General features: G+C 42.0%; 1 protein-coding gene across 6 annotated transcripts in view; it reads right to left on the bottom strand.

The window, feature by feature from the left end:
- Nucleotides 1–3,077: 3,077 nt before the first annotated feature.
- Nucleotides 3,078–19,478, bottom strand: part of KIAA1217 (KIAA1217 ortholog) — a 328,796-nt gene continuing 312,395 nt past the window's right edge. For 2 of the 6 annotated variants that reach the window (XM_007189882.2, XM_057544717.1), the window contains 5 exons: nucleotides 11,944–12,063; nucleotides 7,784–7,861; nucleotides 6,076–7,671; nucleotides 5,432–5,554; nucleotides 3,078–4,722 (listed from right to left, as the gene is read on the bottom strand). In XM_007189882.2, the coding sequence (XP_007189944.2) occupies nucleotides 4,228–4,722; nucleotides 5,432–5,554; nucleotides 6,076–7,671; nucleotides 7,784–7,861; nucleotides 11,944–12,063 (2,412 nt within the window). In that variant the 3' untranslated portion in view covers nucleotides 3,078–4,227. Of the gene's footprint in view, nucleotides 4,723–5,431; nucleotides 5,555–6,075; nucleotides 7,672–7,783; nucleotides 7,862–8,009; nucleotides 8,046–11,943; nucleotides 12,064–19,478 lie in introns of all 6 variants that reach the window. The other 4 variants (XM_057544716.1, XM_057544718.1, XM_057544719.1 and 1 more) reach the window with 4 other exon arrangements.

A 19,478-nucleotide genomic window follows, 5' to 3' on the forward strand; every position in this document is an offset into this window, starting at 1 on the left:
TTGATTTGCATTTCTCTTTTAGTGATGTTGAGCATCTTTTCATGTGCCTATTGGCCATCTGTATGTCTTCTTTGGACACTAAACTTATAGTGCTCATCATTTCATGATGTACGTAAGTCAGATCATTACGCTGTACACCTTAAACTTATACAGCACTATATGTCAATTATATCACAATAAAACTGGACAAAAAAGGGGGCAAAAAAGATAATGACTTTCCTGAGTGTGCCCTGAAATATGTGATTACAATTAATATAATGAGTAGAGACATACTAACATATTACTGGTGAAGGCATCCCAGCTCAGTAAACCTGAAGTTTGAGCACATTAACAATCAGGTGCTGGGCTTCCCTGGTGGCGCAGTGGTTAAGAATCCACCTGCCAGTGCAGGGGACAAGGGTTCAAGCCCTGGTCTGGGAAGATCCCACATGCCGCGGAGAAACTAAGCCCATGTGCCACAACTACTGAGCCTGTGCTCTAGAGCCCCCACGCCACAACTACTGAGCCTGCGCGCCTAGAGCCCGTGTTCCACAACAAAGAGAAGCCACCACAATGAGAAGCCCGTGCACCGCAACGAAGAGTAGCCCCTGCTCGCCGCAACTAGAGTAAGCCCGTGTGCAGCAACGAAGACCCAACGCAGCCAAAAAATAAAAAAACTAAATAAATAAAAAAAAAATCAGTTGCTAAAGTAATAGTAATATTTGTACTTTACATCAAGTCAAGTTAAATATTGGGAGGGGGCAAAAAATAATGGTAAGCAGGTTCCTGAGATTTCTTACAGTCAATTCATAATCTTGGTATTATTTTCACTAGCTTTTCTCCTGATTTTTTAAATGAATACATATAGTGTAATGTTAGCTAGCATATTTCCCTCTAGACCAACAATATTTTTTAAAATTGAGAACTCAAAAAAACAAAAACAAAAAAACCTAGTGATAAAGGCATTTTATTTCTACTTTACTAATACTGGAAATTAAAAAAAGAAAGTAATAAGAGCCTGTCTGGTAAATGGGGGTGGTGGAAACTGTATCTGGTTTGCTTGCTGTCAGCCAAACCTTGCTAAGCCATGGAGAAGAGGGTCAGCAGGTTACATGGGAAGGCACCATACTTGCGATGAATTTATCAGGAACTCACCATGCATCACCCCAGAGCTTTCAGAAAAGCAGAGCTTAGGTTGCTTCCATGTCCTGGCAATTGTAAATAGTGCTGCAATGAACATTTTGGTACATGACTCTTTTTTTTTTTTTTAATTTTATTTATTTATTTATTTATTTTGGCTGTGTTGGGTCTTCGGTTCTGTGTGTGGGCTTTCTCTAGTTGTGGTGAGCGCGGGCCACTCTTCATCGTGGTGCGCGGGCCTCTCACTATCGCAGCCTCTCTTGTTGCGGAGCACAGGCTCCAGATGCACAGGCTCAGTAATTGTGGCTCACGGGCCTAGTTGCTCCACGGCATGTGGGATCTTCCCAGACCAGGGCTCGAACCTGTGTCCCCTGCATTAGCAGGCAGATTCTCAACCACTGCGCCACCAGGGAAGCCCACATGACTCTTTCTGAATTATGGTTTTCTCAGGGTATATGCCCAGTAGTGGGATTGCTGGGTCTTATGGTAGTTCTATTTTTAGTTTTTTAAGGAACCTCCATACTGTTCTCCAGAGTGGCTGTATCAATTTACATTCCCACCAACAGTGCAAGAGGGTTCCCTTTTCTCCACACCCTCTCCAGCATTTACTGTTTGTAGATTTTTTGATGATGGCCATTCTGACCGGTGTGAGATGATATCTCATTGTAGTTTTGATCTGCATTTCTCTAATGATTAATGATGTTGAGCATTCTTTCATGTGTCTGTTGGCAATCTGTATATCTTCTTTGGAGAAATGTCTATTTAGGTCTTCTGCCCATTTTTGGATTGGGTTGTTTGTTTTTTTGTTATTGAGCTGCATGAGCTGCTTGTAAATTTTGGAGATTAATCCTTAGTCAGTTGCTTCATTTGCAAATATTTTCTCCCATTCTGAGGGTTGTCTTTTCATCTTATGGTTTCCTTTGCTGTGCAAAAGCTTATAAGTTTCATTAGGTCCCATTTGTTTATTTTTATTTTCATTACTCTAGGAGGTGGGTCAAAAAGGATCTTGCTGTGATTTGTGTCATAGAGTGTTCTGCCTATGTTTTCCTCTAAGAGTTTGATGGTGTCTGGCCTTACATTTAGGTCTTTAATCCATTTTGAGTTTATTTTTGTGTATGGTGTTAGGGAGTGTTCTAATTTCATTCTTTTACATGTAGCTGTCCAGTTTTCCCAGCACCACTTATTGAAGAGGCTGTCTTTTCTCCACTGTATATTCTTGCCTCCTTTATCAAAGATAAGGTGACCACATGTGCATGGGTTTCCATCAACAGATGAATGGATAAAGAAGATGTGGCACATGTATACAATGGAATATTACTCAGCCATAAAAAGGAACGAAACTGAGTTATTGGTAGGGAGGTGGATGGACCTAGAGACTGTCATACAGAGTGAAGTAAGTCAGAAAGAGAAAAACAAATACCATATGCTAACACATATATATGGAATCTAAAAAAAAACAAAAAAAATGGTCATGAGGAACCTAGGGGCAAGATGGGAATAAAGATGCAGACCTACTAGAGAATGGACTTGAGGATACGGGGAGGGGGAAGGGTAAGCTGGGACAAAGTGAGAGAGTGGCATGGACATATATACACTACCAAACGTAAAATAGATAGCTAGTGGGAAGCAGCCGCATAGCACAGGGAGATCAGCTCGGCGCTTTGTGACCACCTAGAGGGGTGGGATAGGGAGGGTGGGAGGGAGACGCAAGAGGGAGGGGATACGTATACATATAGCTGATTCCCTTTGTTGTACAGCAGAAACTAACACACCGTTGTAAAGCAATTATACTCCAATAAAGATGTTAAAAAAAGAAAAAAAGAAAAGCAGAACTTTCAGAAAAGCAGTTTGCATCTGGTTACATGTTTACTTACCATGCCCGCAAAGCCAAAACCTTTTAACTTGGTAACGGTTACGTTTGTTCTTTGACTAGGAAGTAGTTATAGGGACAAGGTACAAAAAATAATAAGCATGCAGCCCTTTATTTAGCTTTGCAAAGTCTCTGCTTATAGTTCTGTATATTACATAACTGTGTTATACAAATACATTTATTTACAAAAACACTCTAGCTGTGCAAACTTGTTGCTTTTTAAAAATGTCCAGGAAGTTCCATTTCTGCCCATCCCAAGATATATTTTTAAAGCATGCATAAAAATTAACTTTGGTGTGGGAAAACTACTCTATGTGCTGTCACATACAGTATTTTTGGTGTCTATTTATATATTTACAAAAATTGATCAGTTTACAGAACCGTACAGAAGTGTACATTCTAGAATCCACAATGCAATAGTGTGGGTTACCAGGTCTCAGAAAACAAAGGAAGGATTTAGATACTGCAAAGAAAACAACTAGAGAATCCCAATATGTTAGAAAAGAGAAAAAAGAAAGAAACAGAACAAAACTAGCTTGCTTGGGCCGGCAAATTATTATACATAATTTTCATGGCAGTGCAGTAGGGTTGATAATTGCCTTCTACATGTGCCTCTGTGTTGGCTTGTGTAGAAGTTCATTGGCTTATTGTCTATCTAGCACACTACTTTCAAATGTACAATGCTACAGTATCAAAATGTTTTGGCAAAAAAGATCTCGAAAGGAACCATGAAGTTTTGACAAAAATAGAAATCTGTAATAAAGCTAAATAACACTAAAATAAAAGGAAATATTATAGTATCTGTTTTACAATTTGTATAGTCACACTTGTGTATTTCTCTGTTCACGTCTAGTCTCCGTAATGAAAAATATTTTTATACAAAACATACTAAAATTCTGGAATCATACATGTTTTACATGCTTAATACATTTTTTTTCTTGTCTCACCACACCCTTCTCTCCTGCCACACTCTCTTTTGGTAACACATGCTTACTTCATTTAACAGGTATTGAATAGAGACAGTAAACACTATGTAATTATAACAGCAACAAAGTAAAAAAACAAACAAGCTTTACTGAAATCTATTAATCCAGTATTTAGCACATACTTAGCATTAAACCTCAAACAGTACAGCAATATGTTACATTCTCTTGTGAAAACACTTGTCGAAGACTGTTAAAAAAAATTTTTTTTTTTCTTAAATGTAACTCCGACTTGTGCCTAATAGGATTTGGCCTTTAAGAGGTTTCCTTTGCTGTGGATGGGGTGGCTTTGCTTGAACTTCCGTTCTGTGCCTTGTAGCTGGTGAGGCTAGGAGTGTGGATGGTCCTGATGCTCTTGGCACCTTGATTCAGTGAAGCTGGGGAGGCAGGGGAGGGCGGGGAGGAGGAGAAGGAAGGAGGGGCTGCTCGGCCATTCTGAGTCTGCAGTGAGAATGAGAGATGGTGACCTTTACCTGTATGAGCGGGGCTCTGAAACTTTAAGGAGCCATTAGAGACAGAGGGGATGAGGGAGGCAGAGGGAGCAGATCGTCCTGTTTGGGGGCTGAGAGGGTTAGAAGGAACCGATGGTTTAGTAGTGGGTGGATTAGGGAAGTTAGAGCTGTCACCACTAGAAGAAGGCAGGGAACTGCTTTTCCCAGAGCTGGGAGAAAGGGCTGGAATCTTAGAAGCAGGCAAGGAGGGGAGAGTAGGCTTACATTCCCCACCAGCTTTCTTAGCACTTCCATTAGCCTGCAAATAAAGATGGCGGGAGACAGTCTGTCAGAAAGCTGGTAACACCATCAGTCCACAGGGTCTGGCAACACAGCCCTTCTGAGAATCATTAAATCAAAGACACCAAACCAAACCAGTTCAAGGCCTGAGCTAAGTCTTGTCGTGCTGTACCGGACCTGGGAGAAACCCCCAAAGTGCAGAGCAGAGGATGCACAGAACAGGGAAGAAGGAAGAAGGGCGTTTGTGAGAACAGGCACATCATTCTACTACCGTCTCCGGGTGCTGGGTGGAGACGTGAGGGTTGCGTGAGGGCTGTTATTAGGGCGGGGGTGAGGCATCGTGACGGGCTGTTAATGCGCCTCTAGTGCGATGCCGTCCACGTACACGTTAGTGCTGGCGACTTTCAGGGCAGCTTTGTCTGTCTCGGTTTCCCAACGTGTTCTGATGAACCACTACACTCCCCCAAGGAAAGCCACCTGGCCTGCCACCTGGTGTTAACAGGTCAACTTTAGAGTCACACAGTAAAAGATGTTTTATTGCGAGCATGCAAAAGAGTGGTGAGAAATTCAACAGAGGCTTTTAGACTCTCTTCATGCCCCCAGATCCAGGATGTCTACGTAAACCGTATCTTACAAAGAAAAATGCAATATTTGGTATAAACTAAGTCAGTGACTTGCTTCTTAAGCGCAAGACTGTCCATCCAATATTGGGTTTAAGGTAAAACTACCTGACGATATTGGCGGGGATCCTGCAGTTTGGACTGCTTGCCAGGTTTGTCCAGGCTGCTGGGTCTGTTCTTGGAACTCATGGGAATCGGCATCCTGCTCGTCTGAGGGGTTCCAGTGGAGCCCTGTGGGGAGGAGCAGCGAGAGGGGGGAGAGAAAGGACGCGTGTGAGTGGCTTATCCCCGAGGCCGCCCCACTGTGCGCAGAGAAGCTCAACGTGAGAAGCCACAGCCCTACATGCAGGACAGATCTAGGAGACGGACATCAGGAGACACCACTGGGGTTAATTCGAAGAATCAAACAGAATAACACTGCTCCACTACTGATCAAACGGATTTTAATGTGAGTATCAGAGCAATCACTTCAACGGCAAATGGCTGACCCAGCATCCTTGCGGTTTTCCCAACACCAGTCAGCAACAGAGGTAAAAACAGAATCAATTAGCTGTTAGACACCTAGTTGTTGTTGTTCTGAAGGCGAGGGAGAAAGTGTGAGAGAAAGGATCATTGCGAACAGACAACGAAACAAAACAAAACGAGCCACCTGAAAGGAAGCAAGTAAATCACAAGACACCTTTCGCTAATGGTGATTATGGCAGATTTAAGAAAGCAGCTGGCTCTTTTCATTTTCCATCAGACCAAGATACCTTACGTGAAGCTGAAGGTACAGACGAGGGGGGCTCTAGGGCAGTGGGAGCTTCATCCAGGACTACCAAGGACTGGGGACAGGCCTCCTGGGCCATGTGGAACGAGCTTGCAACAGACTCTCTGTTGGAGGAACACGAGGTATCAACTAGGGCTTTGGGACTCATCTCACTGATCGTGTTTTCCAGCTGTTTGATGGTCTGCTCCAGGCTGTCCAATGTTCTGTAGGTATTTTTTCTGATTTCATCAGTTCTCGAAATCGGAGCTGTGCTCTCCAGACTGGGCTGCCCTAGTCTCCTGAGCATACTTTTAGGGGTGTCTTCGGATTGAGACCCACTGATCTCGAATCTCTTGGCTTCTCTGTGCTGCTTCAAAGTGCCGTCCTCTTCCTCCTCTTCATAGACCACCACCTGCAACGTCTTCTTCCCCGTCTTGGTTCCCGTGCGAATGGCTTGCGTGAGAGCGGCGAGCTGCTTCTTCGGGAATTTGAATTTGAACTTTTTCTTGGGGTTTTCAAACTGGTCATCGGTCGTGTCACCCTGGCTTTCTGAACTTGGAGAATTGGCTTGGTTGAACTTGCTCTGCTCGGTTTTATTCACTTCCTGTCCTCCTGACATTCCGGTCTCCGCTGAAAGGAAGTGTGGCTGGAATTTACTCTCAGCCTCCCGCCCTGCTCCGAGGTTGCCCGAGGCCCCCTCCTTAGGAAGCTTTTGGGAAGTGTTATTCTGGACCACAGTATCTCCATTCTCCTCCTCTTCCTCTATCTTTTCCTCTGTCATCATTCTCTCCAGTTCCTCGTCGCATTCCTCAAATATGGTTGAAAGTCTCTTGTATGCGGACCGGATGTCCATGGGTTCATCAAAGATGATGATCACGGGTTTCTTGTCCAGGCACACGACCGGCTCTTCATTGTCTGTGCCTTCGTGCTGGGAAGTTGTCTCTTTTTTGGCGTCAATGTTGACTGTCTGTACATCTTCCCCCTGTTTGCTCACTATATCGCGGACCTCCCCGCTGGAGAGAACTTGGACCGCGGTTTTGGTGATCATGAAGGCAATGTTGTCGGTGGTTGCATTCTCCTCAGTGGGAGAACCTGGTGTTGACTCCCCATCCTCATCAGGTGTCACGTTAGCATGCCTCGCTCCCTTCGGTCTTAGGACAACTTGGCCAAACTCTGTCATGGGAACCTCTCGGTCTTGAGTTTTGACATCACGAATAGTCGATTCGGTTGATCTAGTGGGAGAGGGAAGGTGACACTTATCTGTATTTTCTTGTCCTTGCTGACTCACCCCCTTTGTCGTCTCATAATTCATCTTCTGATTCTCAGTGTCAGATACAGGGTACGGCAGCCCTGAGATTTTAGGTCCTTTGTTGATTTCATCTTCTAATGAACTAACGCCAGAGAAACTAGAATTGACCCTAGACACATTTTTCTGGGAATAGTTTCTACCGTCTCTAAGTAAACTCTTAGTGGATATGGAACTTTCCTTCATTAAGATGTCAGTTTTGTATTCTGATGTTCTTGCTGCATCAGAAATACTATTCTCCATTCCTCTTTCCCACTTAGGATGGCCACTAGGTATGGGAGCCCCTGCGGTAACCTGGGAGGGAGAGTGGAGGAGGGAAACCACACATAGTGATCAGAAATGGATCTGCAAAGGAAGGGAATTAATCTGCATGGTATCAGTTGGAACACAGATCTGGTGGACTCACCTTCCAGGATTCCATTTGGGGGCCATTTTCATATTCAACATCAGATTTCCGTACGTCTTCGTGGAAAAATTCCAAATTCTGGTAGAACAGTGTAGGACATGTTACTCCACAAAACCACACCCCCCAAAGTGGACTACAGCTAGACTGTTTCTTTAATTACACGCCCAAAACACGCGGGCCAAGCACATTTGTTACACACCAGTCCAAAGCCTACAGCTCTGTTTACCTTGGGTGGCTTGGTTCTCCAACTTCCAAAAATGCCCTGTGTTTGCACAAGATGAAAATCTCAATTAGCAAAATATTTCAAGGATTTCAAATTTTGGTGGGAGGAGCAGTTAAGAGAATAAAGGGACCAGTTCTGGACCAACGCCTCCTCTTTCCAACATCTGATTGTGAGCTTAGCCGACTCTAAAACCAGAAGAGTGGCATGGCATCGTAGAAAGCACAATACATGAGCAGGCAGATTCTGATTCTAACCCAGATCTGCCACTTAACTGTGTTATTTTAGGCAAGTCATTTCACTTCCTTGGGCCTCAGTTTTCTTGCTTATAAACCAAGGAACTAGACCAGGAAAGTTTTCATGTCTCTGCCAACTAGTTATTTCATATCTCAGTCTCATCTCTGCTTCTTGTTTGGGGATTGTCCTATAACGACTCTGCATTGCTTGGGTATGGTACTCTGAGATGAAAAAAAAACCCCATTTTTCCCTGGTCAAATCACAGATTTGAAAATATACTTGCAGTTTGTACTTAAACTTGCCAAGTAAAGTGTCAAAATAACCTTGAAACTCATCGTAGCCAAGATGATCAAATCCCAATTCAGAGTGACAGCACTCCCCATGCCGCCAAGATGTCATCTAAACATTTACAAAATAGACATTTGAGGCTCAAGTGGCGACTGTGATGTCATGATTCAGCTTTTTTCTTGAAGAGACAAGAATTTTTAATATAATACCCGTTAACAAAGACTCTAGCTTTCATCCATGAAGATCTGGCTACTCTACAATTTTTCTGCTTGGCCCTTTGGTGGTACAAACAAATCAAAACCCTTTAAAATGGTTTCTGTTTGACCTAGAAATTTCAATTCTCATTTCTGGGTATTTATACCAAATAGGTAATTAGGTACAATATTTTAACTACGTGGTTCAGCTTTGATTCTCTGTGTGCTCTGATGCAGAGGAAAGATGCACTTCTGAGGTTCTCACCAAGATTCAGAAGGTAAGAACCCAGCAGTGAGAACCGGGTATGGAGAATGCTCCACCAGGCATGGGTGTATCGGTAGCCTCGGGCCCTGCCACCATGCTACCACTAGCCATGCCTTGTCACTTCCAAGGCACTGCTGCCCTTTCTTCTTGCTGTAGAAGCCCAAGAGGAAGAGCTGATTAGAACAGGATGGGACACGATCCCAAGAAGGCTGTTGGGTTAAAGCAGTGACAACATAACGAAGCGCAAGAACCCAGGCCCCACCAAAGACAGCCTAGAGCGATCCTACTGCCTGCTTAAAACCAGGAAGAATGTCTGTACACATTCAAGCAATAACGCACAGAGACAACAAAGTCAGTATTAATCACATGGAAATACGGCACAGGATCCAAGGTGCACAGCCACCAAACACCTCCTGTTTAACTTCCCCTCAGCCGCATCAGGCCCCAAACAAGAGCAACGAGATTCAGCTGCTACAGTGGAACAATATAATCTCTTTGGTGGGATTTTAAATTTAGAATCAACAACTAATGCATCAAGTAAAAGTTGCAAGAAGAAAAATAAATGAGGTTTCAGCTTAAGGTTTCAGCTCCAAACAGGGAGTCAGCATATCATGCTAGGACCTGAGTGCGACTTGACCCTTGCGTCAAAAGGAGGACTTGGCATCTGCGGGGCTGCTCTTCTGCTGGTCTCATTTATTGGGGGGTTGGGGCTGACATCTGTTCTGATTGGCCAGGGCCCATGTCATACCCATTGTTAAATATTTCAAATGCCACCCAGCAATATATGTATTTTAAAACAGATCTAGTAGCAGGAATCCTCCAATGGAAAGTCACTAAGATAAAGATGTCAAGTGTACGTTTCACATGACCTAGCATTTTTGGCACTGGGCTAGAAAAATGAAGGCATGGATCAAAGTAAGTGCATCAACTTTGTCTAGGGTAACTTGTTCACGGTCGTCATGTAATCTCACAATGATACCTTAGGTAGTCTTAGATAGTCAAGACTCTGCAGGAAAGGTAATTAAGCCTCATTAATATCTGTTTTGGAGCCCCCAGATTTGGGTTGTTCAGACAACTGGTGAAGCAGGGACCACATGCATTTGGGCAAGAAACGAAAATTAGAAACATAAGTTATAGAAAAATTGCATAAAAGTAAGTACTAGGCTAGCACTTCATAATAAGAGGAAAGAAACTTTAAGAAACATTTGAGTTATAGAAGGGTAGATGAACAGCCCAGGAAGAGGTTAATAATGACAATAATTTGGGGACAGGTCTTATAGTCACGGTTATTATGAAGTAGATCAGTCTACTGAGTATAATTATCCAGAAAAAGCATCTGTAATTAAACCTAGTGTTTAATGCCCTGGTGTTGGGCATTCAGTACAGACCTGCTTAGTATCTGATGGACCCTTGATTGAGATCAGTGTGATCGATGGAATATGGATTTCTAATTGCAGGGCAAGAAATCCCATGCAGCTTTTTAGCAAATTAGCAAAATTCTACAATGAGATGATGATTGTCTCCAGAGGGATCTTCGAGAAGCTCCGGGTCAGTGTTCAAAAGAAACGGTCACACTGGCCCAAGTACAGCACATAACTCAGGACCCACCAGGACCTTCTGTGAGTTGGCTTTAATAAGGCCACAGAAGGAAAGTCCACAGACTGAAGAAGCAACGTATTTCCAGTGTGATGATCATGGGTTCAATTCACATTAATAGGAAGTTTCCCTCACAAGAAGGATTTATCAAGACAATCTCCTAATCTCCCCCGTGCCTAGAGAGCCCCCATCCCCATCACCTGGTTAACAGCTTCACCTGCCAGATCCGTGGCAGGCGGAGTTTACACGAGGGCTCTGGGATGGCCGGGAGCCAGGGAGGAGCAGGGCAGCCTCTGCGGCAGGGCTGCACAGCTGAGAGCTGTAAGCCCCAGGACTGCATCCCCTGAAGGACTGTGCTAGAATAGCCCTCCGATTGTGTGATCCTGTATCTCTTTCACTGAGCTGACTTACATCTGGACTGAGGTACCTACATGGAGTGACTACTGGGCTATATATTATGGCTGATTCGTTTGACTTTATTTAAAGGACGCTAGAACCTTTGAATTCTAAGATACAAGTTCCTGGCAAAAAATGTTAAGACTTGAGTTGGTCATGATAAGCTTTTTACCCTGAAATTTAGACAGAGGCTTCATTTAAATAAGATGGCTCTATTTCCAAAAATCACAAAAGCTCTAGATTCAACTTACAAAGTTCAGGTTCAAATATGCAGGTTAATCTCCGCTCCTTAAAGTTCTATGTCATGATAGTGACCTTTGTTTCAGAGCCTGGACGTTTGTTTGGAAGCCATGAGAATGCCACAAAGTATAGTAGCACTAAAACGATACTGAACTTACTATCTTGGAAGGTACACTTTGAGAATTTCTAAGAGTAATAACAAAAACTCTTTTGGCATCCTCGAACATGTGTGCAAATACATGTGTGTTTGTTTCCATGGATACACCTGTGGATGGCAGGTAGACAGCTCTGCTGTGTATTCTCTTCCTGGAATCTAAAGCTTTCACCTACTTTTAATGTAGATGTCTTTGGTCCAGAAGACATGTTACAAATTAGAAAAAGTGCTACCTACTTGGTTGATGTTTCCATTTGTTCCACCAGCATTGTTCTAGAAAATCTTGAAAGGTGTATGTATATCTTTGGTTTGGGAAGATAATGCCTGAATTCTGCATACACTGTTGTGTACTGTGCACAGGAACACAGCGTCCGCTCAGGAAACCTGAGCCAGAGATCTTTGGTGAAGCCCCAAGCTCTGTCTCCATTAGTTTAAAAAAAAAAAGAAAAAAAAAAAGAAGGGTGAGGAAAAAAGAGAAGGTACAGAAGCTCAAGCACAGAGCGGTATTAGTGTCAGAGCAAGGAAAGAAGGACGGCCCACCGGGCGGCCAACGTGTAATTGCCACGTTACCTTCTTCTCCTTGGGTAGGGCTGTGGCCCCCGGCCTAGTGTCTTTAACGTGACTGTCAGCCCGGGACTGCTCAGCGTGACTGTTTGAATTTACATCCATAAAGGAACACTTCTGGAATGCCTAAGGAATTAAAACACTGAGGTTAACAGGGATCCGAGTGCAGCGAGAAGGTCAAAGGGAACAGGCAGGGAATCCAGAGGATCTCCCGGTCGAGACGCCGGCCGGGTCCTACATGAGGGTCACGCCAGGGCGTCAGCGCCCTGAAAACCGGCTCCCCATCTGACCTCAGGTCAGCAAAGCCCGGGGCAAAGGCTTCCTTATTTTCTGGTCCAGACTGAGATTAAATGGATAGAGCCTTTGAAAAGAACGCCCCTTCTTCCTGTCTGGGTGAACCTGATTTGCATTTAGTAGGGCTTCTTTTAAAGGGCTTTGACCTTTAAAAAATGCTGAATATGTAAATGAATTAAGAAGAAGCTATCTTTTTTTCCTCTTCATTATAAAAGGGCACAAGATATTGCAAACCATTAAACCTTAAAAGGAAAGTAATCCTTAACAATTCGTTGTCTGCAGTAGCAACAAGCTCCTGTGCTCTGGGTGGCTCTGACTCTCACGGAGAATAAAGCAAGCTCTTTAGCACGCAAGGGATTCTGAGCGGCCTGGGAGCTGCCTGGCCCCCAAGACTTGTCTCTGAAAACTAATGATGGATCGTAGTTATAGGAGCCCAGGGCCACTCCTGTGAACACTGAGTGAGGGAGGTCGGTTCTCAGAGAGAAAGCATCTGCTGCGTCTATAGGGCAGAAAAGAAGTGACAATATATATGATCGCGAGAGCAGGAGAGACGGTGACCCAAGCAGCGAAATGTCCTGAAATCGGTGGTTCTCAATCAGGCTACATGACATCCAGTTGAAAAAAAATACTGTTACCCAGGCCTCACCCAGAGCATAATTAAATCAGACTCTCTGGGCTGTAGGATTTTTTTTTTTTAACTCCTCAAATTATTCTAATGTGCAGGCAGGATTAAAGAGCAGTTATTGAAGTGAATAATTTCAACTGATCGCCTCATATTTCCTTCATGTCAAATACTGTCATTTGCAAATAACTGCAGGCACAAAGAATACCCCACGCCTTGCCCAGGTGAACATTCCAGCACAGGTTTTAAAATACTAGCGGAGCGGATGCCTGGGACCTTCCCCGGCCTGCTCTTCCCTCGCTCTGCTGGCTCCCGGTTCCCTCCTTAGACACCCACCCCGTCCTCGCGGCCCCTGGAGGTGCCCGGGGCTCTGCTTGCTAAGGCCACTCGGCATTTCCGTTGGGCTGTTAGACCCTGGACTCGGGAGCCTGTGGTTTCTTCTGATGCCTGGAGACGCACAGCAGGAAAGCTGTTCCACGATCACACTCAGGGGGCTGCAGCTGCTCCTTGTCCTGCCTCAGAGGGGCTGGGGGGCGGGGGGGGAGTGTCTAACTCTAGAGCCTGCAAAGTCTCCAGCATGGCCGCTGGCCGACTCCCTGATGCAGCAGGCTGGCTAATGAGGTTTGGTTACCTTAGGGTTAGAGTACTTCACTCACCACTGTTACCTGACCACCAATAATATAACAAGAAGCCAGATACTCTGCCTTTGTAAAGCTTTCAGTCAAAGAAAGCATCAAAGATATTTAGATTTCAAAGGAGGGAAATATCCTCAAGTGATGGGCTCTGAGTGGCTAGAACAAAAATTACTTCTCTCGGGGGCTAGTGCAGGATTATTCACAAGCTTAAAAGCCTCACTTCTTTATTAGTGCTTGTTCACCTTTCACAAATTAGAAGTTATGTAGTGCTTAGTCATCCATTTGAAACAAACCAGGTCATGATTTATTTATACCATGATTTATTATTTATACCATACTTTATTTAATATTGGAGTATAATTGATTTACGTTGTGTTAGTTTCAGGTGTACAGCAAAGCGACTCAGTTACACGTATACCTATTTTTCAAATTCTTTCCCCATTTAAGTTATTACAGAATATTGAGTAGAGTTCCCTATGCTATACAGTAGGTCCTTGTTGATTATTTTATATATAGTAGTGTGTATATGTTAATCCCAAACTCCTAATTAATCCCTCCCCTGCCGCCACCTTTTCCCTTTGGCAGCCATAAGTTTGTTTTCTTAGTCTGTGAGTCTGTTGCTGTTTTGTAAGTAAGTTCATTTGTATCACTTTTTTTTTTTCGATTCCACGTATAAGTGGTATCATATGGTATTTGTCTTTCTCTGAGTTTCTTCACATAGTATGATCATCTCTAGGTCCATTCATGTTGCTGCAAGTGGCATTATTTCATTCCTTTTTTATGGCTGAGTAATATTCCATTGTATATATGTACCACCTCTTCTTTATCCATTCATATGTCCATGGGCATTTAGGTTGCTTCCATGACTTGGCTATTGTAAATAGTGTTGCTATGAACATTGGGGTGCATGTATCTTTTTGAATTATGGTTTTCTCCAGATATATGCCCAGGTAGTGGGACTGCTGGGTAGTATGGTAGTTCTATTTTTAGTTTTTTAAGGACCTCCATACTGTTCTCCATAGTGGCTGTACTAATTTACATTCCCACCAACAGTGCAAGAGGGTTCCCTTTTCTCCACACCATCTCCAGCACTTTTTGTTTTGTAGACTTTTTGATGATGGCCATTCTGACTGGTGTGAGGTGATACCTTATTGGAATTCTGATTTGCATTTCTCTAATAATTAGGAATGTTGAGCATCTTTTCATGTGCTTTTGGCCATCTATATGTCTTCTTTGGAGAAATGTCTATTTAGATCTTCTGCCCATTTTTTTTTTTTTTAATAAATGTAGAGTTTACAATAAATACTATCACGTGTTGATTAATCTTTATTAAGACATCACTAATAATTAATCAATTAAAGAAAATAACTACTTGTTGGAGAAAGAAAGCAACAGTAAATACCCTGGTGGGATTTTGGAATTTTATTTTGTGTGTGTGATATCATGATATTTGCCTTTCTCTGTCTGACTTACTTCACTTAATATGATAATCTCTATGTCCATCCATGTTGCTGCAAAAGGCATTATTTCATTCTTTTTAATGTTTCTGCCCATTTTTTGATTGAGCTGGGTTTTTTTTTTTTTTTTTGATATTGAGCTGCATGAGCTGTTTGTATATTTTGGAGGTTAATCCCTTGTTGGTTGCTTCGTTTGCAAATATTTTCTCCCATTCTGTAGGTTGTCTTTTCATTTTGTTTATGGTTTCCTTTGCTGTGCAAAAGCTTTTAAGTTTAATTAGGTCCCATTTGTTTATTCTTGTTTTTATTTTCATTACTCTCGGAGGTGAATCCAAAAAGATATTGCTACAATTTGTGTCAGAGTGTTCTGCCTATGTTTTCCTCTAAGGGTTTTATAGTATCCAGTGTTACATTTAGGTCTTTAATCCATTTTAAATTTATTTTTGTGTGTGGTGTAAGAGAATGTTCTAATTTCATTTTCTTACATGTAGCTGTCCAGTTTTCCCAGTACCACTTATTGAAGAAGCTGTCTTTTCTCCATTGTATATTCTTGCCTCCTTTGTCGAAGATTAACTGACCATAGGTGCATGGGTTTATTTCTGGGCTTTCTATCCTGTTCCATTGATCTATTGAATATATTTCTCGTTTTGTGCCAGTACCAAACTGTTTTGATTACTGTAGCTTTGTAGTACTGTCTGAAGTCAGGGAGCCTGATTCCTCCAGCTCCATTTGTCTTTCTCAAGATTGCATTGACTATTCAGGGTCTTTTGTGTTTCCATATAAATTAAAAAAATTTTTTTTTTCTGTGAAAAATGCCATTGGTAGTTTGATAGGGATTGCATTGAATCTGTAGATTGGCTTGGGTAGTATAGTCATTTTGAGAATATTGATTCGTCCAATCCAAGAACATGGTATATCCTTCCATCTGTTTGCGTCATCTTCGATTTCCTTCATCAGCATCTTATAGTTTTCAGAGTACAGGTCTTTTGCCTCCTTGGGTAGGTTTATTTCTAGGTACTTAATTCTTTTTGATGCGATGGTAAATGGGATTGTTTCCTTCATTTCTTTTTCTGATCTTTCATTGTTAGTGTATAGGAATGCAACAGATTTCTGTGTATTAATTTTATGTCCTGCGACTTTACTGAATTCATCGATGAGCTCTGATAGTTTTCGGGCAGCATCTTTAGGATTTTCAAGTATAGTGTCATGTCATCTACAGACAGTGACAGTATTACTTCTCTTTTCCAATTTGGATTCCTTTCATTTGTTTTTCTTCCCTGATTACCACGGCTAGGACTTCTAAGACTACGTTGAATAAAAGTGATGAGAGTGAACATCCTTGTCTTGTTCCTGATCTTAGAGGAAATGCTTTCAGCTTTTCACTGTTGAGTATAATGTTAGCTGGGGGTTTGTCATATATGGCCTTTATTATGCTGAGGAAGGTTCCCTCTATGCCCACTTTCTGGAGAGTTTTTATCATAAATGGGTGTTGAATTTTGTTGAAAGCTTTTTCTGCATCTATGGAGATGATCACATGGTTTTTATTCTTCAATTTGTTAATGTGGTATATCACACTGATTGATTTGCAGATATTGAAAAATTCTTGCATCCCTGGGATAAATTCCACTTGATCATGGTGTATGATCCTTTTAATGCATTGTCGTATTTGGTTTGCTAGTATTCTGTTGAGGATTTTTGTATCTATGTTCATCAGTGATATTGGCCTGTAATTTTCTTTTTTTGTGATATGTTTGTCTGGTTTCCATATCAGGGTGATGGTGGCCACGTAGAATGAGTTTGGGAGTGTTCCTTCCTCTGCAATCTTTTGGAATAGTTTGAGAAGGACAGGTGTTAACTCTTTGCTAAATGTTTGATAGAATTTGCCTGTGAAGCCATCTGGTCCTGGATTTTTGTGTGTTCGGAGTTTTTAAATCATAGTTTCAATTTCAGTACTTGTGATTGGTCTGTTCATATTTTCAATTTCTTCCTGGTTCAGTCTTGGGAGACTGTACCTTTCTAAGAATTTGTCCATTTCTTCTAGGTTGTCCATTTTATTAGCATATAGTTGCTTGTAGTAATCTCTTATGACCCTTTGTATTTCTGTGGTGTCCACTGTTAACTTCTCCTTTTTCACTTCTAATTTTGTTGGTTTGAGCCCTCTCCCTTTTTTTCTTGATGAGTCTGGCTAAAGGTTTATCAATTTTATCTTTTCAGAGAACCAGCTTTTAGTTTCACTGATCTTTTCTATTGCTTTCTTTTTGTCTATTTCATTTATTTCTGCTCTGATCTTTATGACTTTTTTCCTTTTACTAACTTTGGGTTTTGTCTGTTCTTTCTCTAGTTGTTTTAGGTGTAAGGTTACGTTGTTTGAGAGTTTCGTTTCCTGAGGTAAGATTATATTGCTATATACTTCCCCTTTGAACTGGTTTTGCATTGTCCTGTTTTCATTTTCATGTCTCTAGGCATTTTTTTTAACATCTTTATTGGACTGTAATTGCTTTACAATAGTGTGTTAGTTTCTGCTTTATAACAAAGTGAATCAGCTACACACATACATATATCCCCTTATCTCTTCCCTCTTGCATCTCCCTCCCTCCCACCCTCCCTATCCCACCCCTCTAGATGGTCACAAAGCACCTAGCTGATCTCCCTGTGCTATGCGGCTGCTTCTCACTAGCTATCGGTTTTACATTTGGTAGTGTATATATGTCCATGCCACTCTCTCACTTTGTCCCAGCTTATGCTTCCCCGCCCCCCATCCTCAAGTCCATTCTCTAATAGGTCTGCACCTTTATTCTCATCCTGCCCCTAGGTTCTTCATGACTTTTTTTTTTTTTTTAGATTCCATATATATGCGTTAGCATACAGTATTTGTTTTTTCTCTTTCTGACTTACTTCACTCTGTATGACAGACTCTAGGTCCATCCACCTCACTACAAATAACTCAATTTCATTTTTTTTATGGCTGAGTAATATTCCATTGTATATATGTGCCACATCTTCTTTATCCATTCATCTGTCGATGGACACTTAGGTTGCTTCCATGTCCTGGCTACTGTAAATAGAGGTGCAGTGAACACTGTGGTACGTGACTCTTTCTGAATTATGGTTTTCTCAGGGTATATGCCCAGTAGTGGGATTGCTGGGTTGTATGGTAGTGCTATTTTTAGCTTTTTAAGGAACCTCCATACTGTTCTCCATAGTGGCTGTATCAATTTACATTCCCACCAACAGTGCAAGAGGGTTCCCTTTTCTCCACACCCTCTCCAGCATTTACTGTTTGTAGATTTTTTTTTTTTAAGAGACACTATTTATTTATTTATTTATGGCTGTGTTGGGTCTTCGTTTCTGTGTGAGGGCTTTCTCTAGTTGCAGCAAGCGGGGGCCACTCTTCATCGCGGTGCGTGGGCCTCTCCCTATCGCGGCCTCTCTTGTTGTGGAGCACAGGCTCCAGACGCGCAGGCTCAGTAGTTGTGGCTCATGGGCCTAGTTGCTCCGCGGCATGTGGGATCTTCCCAGACCAGGGCTCGAACCCGTGTCCTCTGCACTGGTAGGCAGATTCTCAACCACCGTGCCACCAGGGAAGCCCTGTTTGCAGATTTTTTGATGATGGCCATTCTGACTGGTGTGAGATGATATCTCATCGTAGTTTTGATTTGCATTTCTCTAATCATTAATAATGTTGAGCATTCTTTCATGTGTCTGTTGGCAATCTGTATATCTTCTTTGGAGAAATGTCTATTTAGGTCTTCTGCCCATTTTTGGATTGGGTTGTTTTTTCTAGGTATTTTTTGATTTCCTCTGATTTCTTCAGTGATCCATTGGTTGTTTAGTAGCATATTGTTTGGCCTCCGCATGTGTTTTTTTTTTCCTTTTCCTTGTAGTTGATTTCTAATCTCATAGCACTGTGGTCAGAAAAGATGCTTGATACGATTTCAATTTTCTTAAATTTACCGAGGCTCGCTTTGTGGTCCATGTGTGATCAATCCTGGAAAATGTTCTGCATGCACTTGAAAAGAATGTGTATTCTGCTGCTTTTGAATGGAATGCTCTATAAATACCAATTAAGTTCATCTGCTCTAATGTGTCATTTAAGGCTTGTGTGTCCTTATTGATTTTCTGTCTGGATGATCTGTCCATTGCTGTAAGTAGGGTGTTAAAGTCCCCCACTATTATTGTGTTACTGCTGAATTCTCCTTTTATGGCTGTTAGCATTTGCCTTATATATTGAAATGCTCCTATGTTGGGTGCATATATATTTACAATTGTTATATTTTCTTCTTGGATTGATCCCTTGATCATTATGTAGTGTCCTTCTTTGTCTCTTATAACAGTCTATTTTGTCTGATGAGTATTGCTACTCCAGCTTTCTTTTGATTTCCATTTCCATGGAATACCTTTTTCCATCCCCTCACTCTCAGTCTGTATGTGTCCCTAGATCTGAAGTGGGTCTCTTGTAGACAACATATATAAGGGTCTTGTTTTTTTGTATCCATTCAGCCAGTCTATATCTTTTATTTGAAGCATTTAATT

Source organism: Balaenoptera acutorostrata, chromosome 3 (genome assembly GCF_949987535.1).
Source record: "Balaenoptera acutorostrata chromosome 3, mBalAcu1.1, whole genome shotgun sequence".
In the NCBI taxonomy this organism is placed as follows: Eukaryota; Metazoa; Chordata; class Mammalia; order Artiodactyla; family Balaenopteridae; genus Balaenoptera; species Balaenoptera acutorostrata.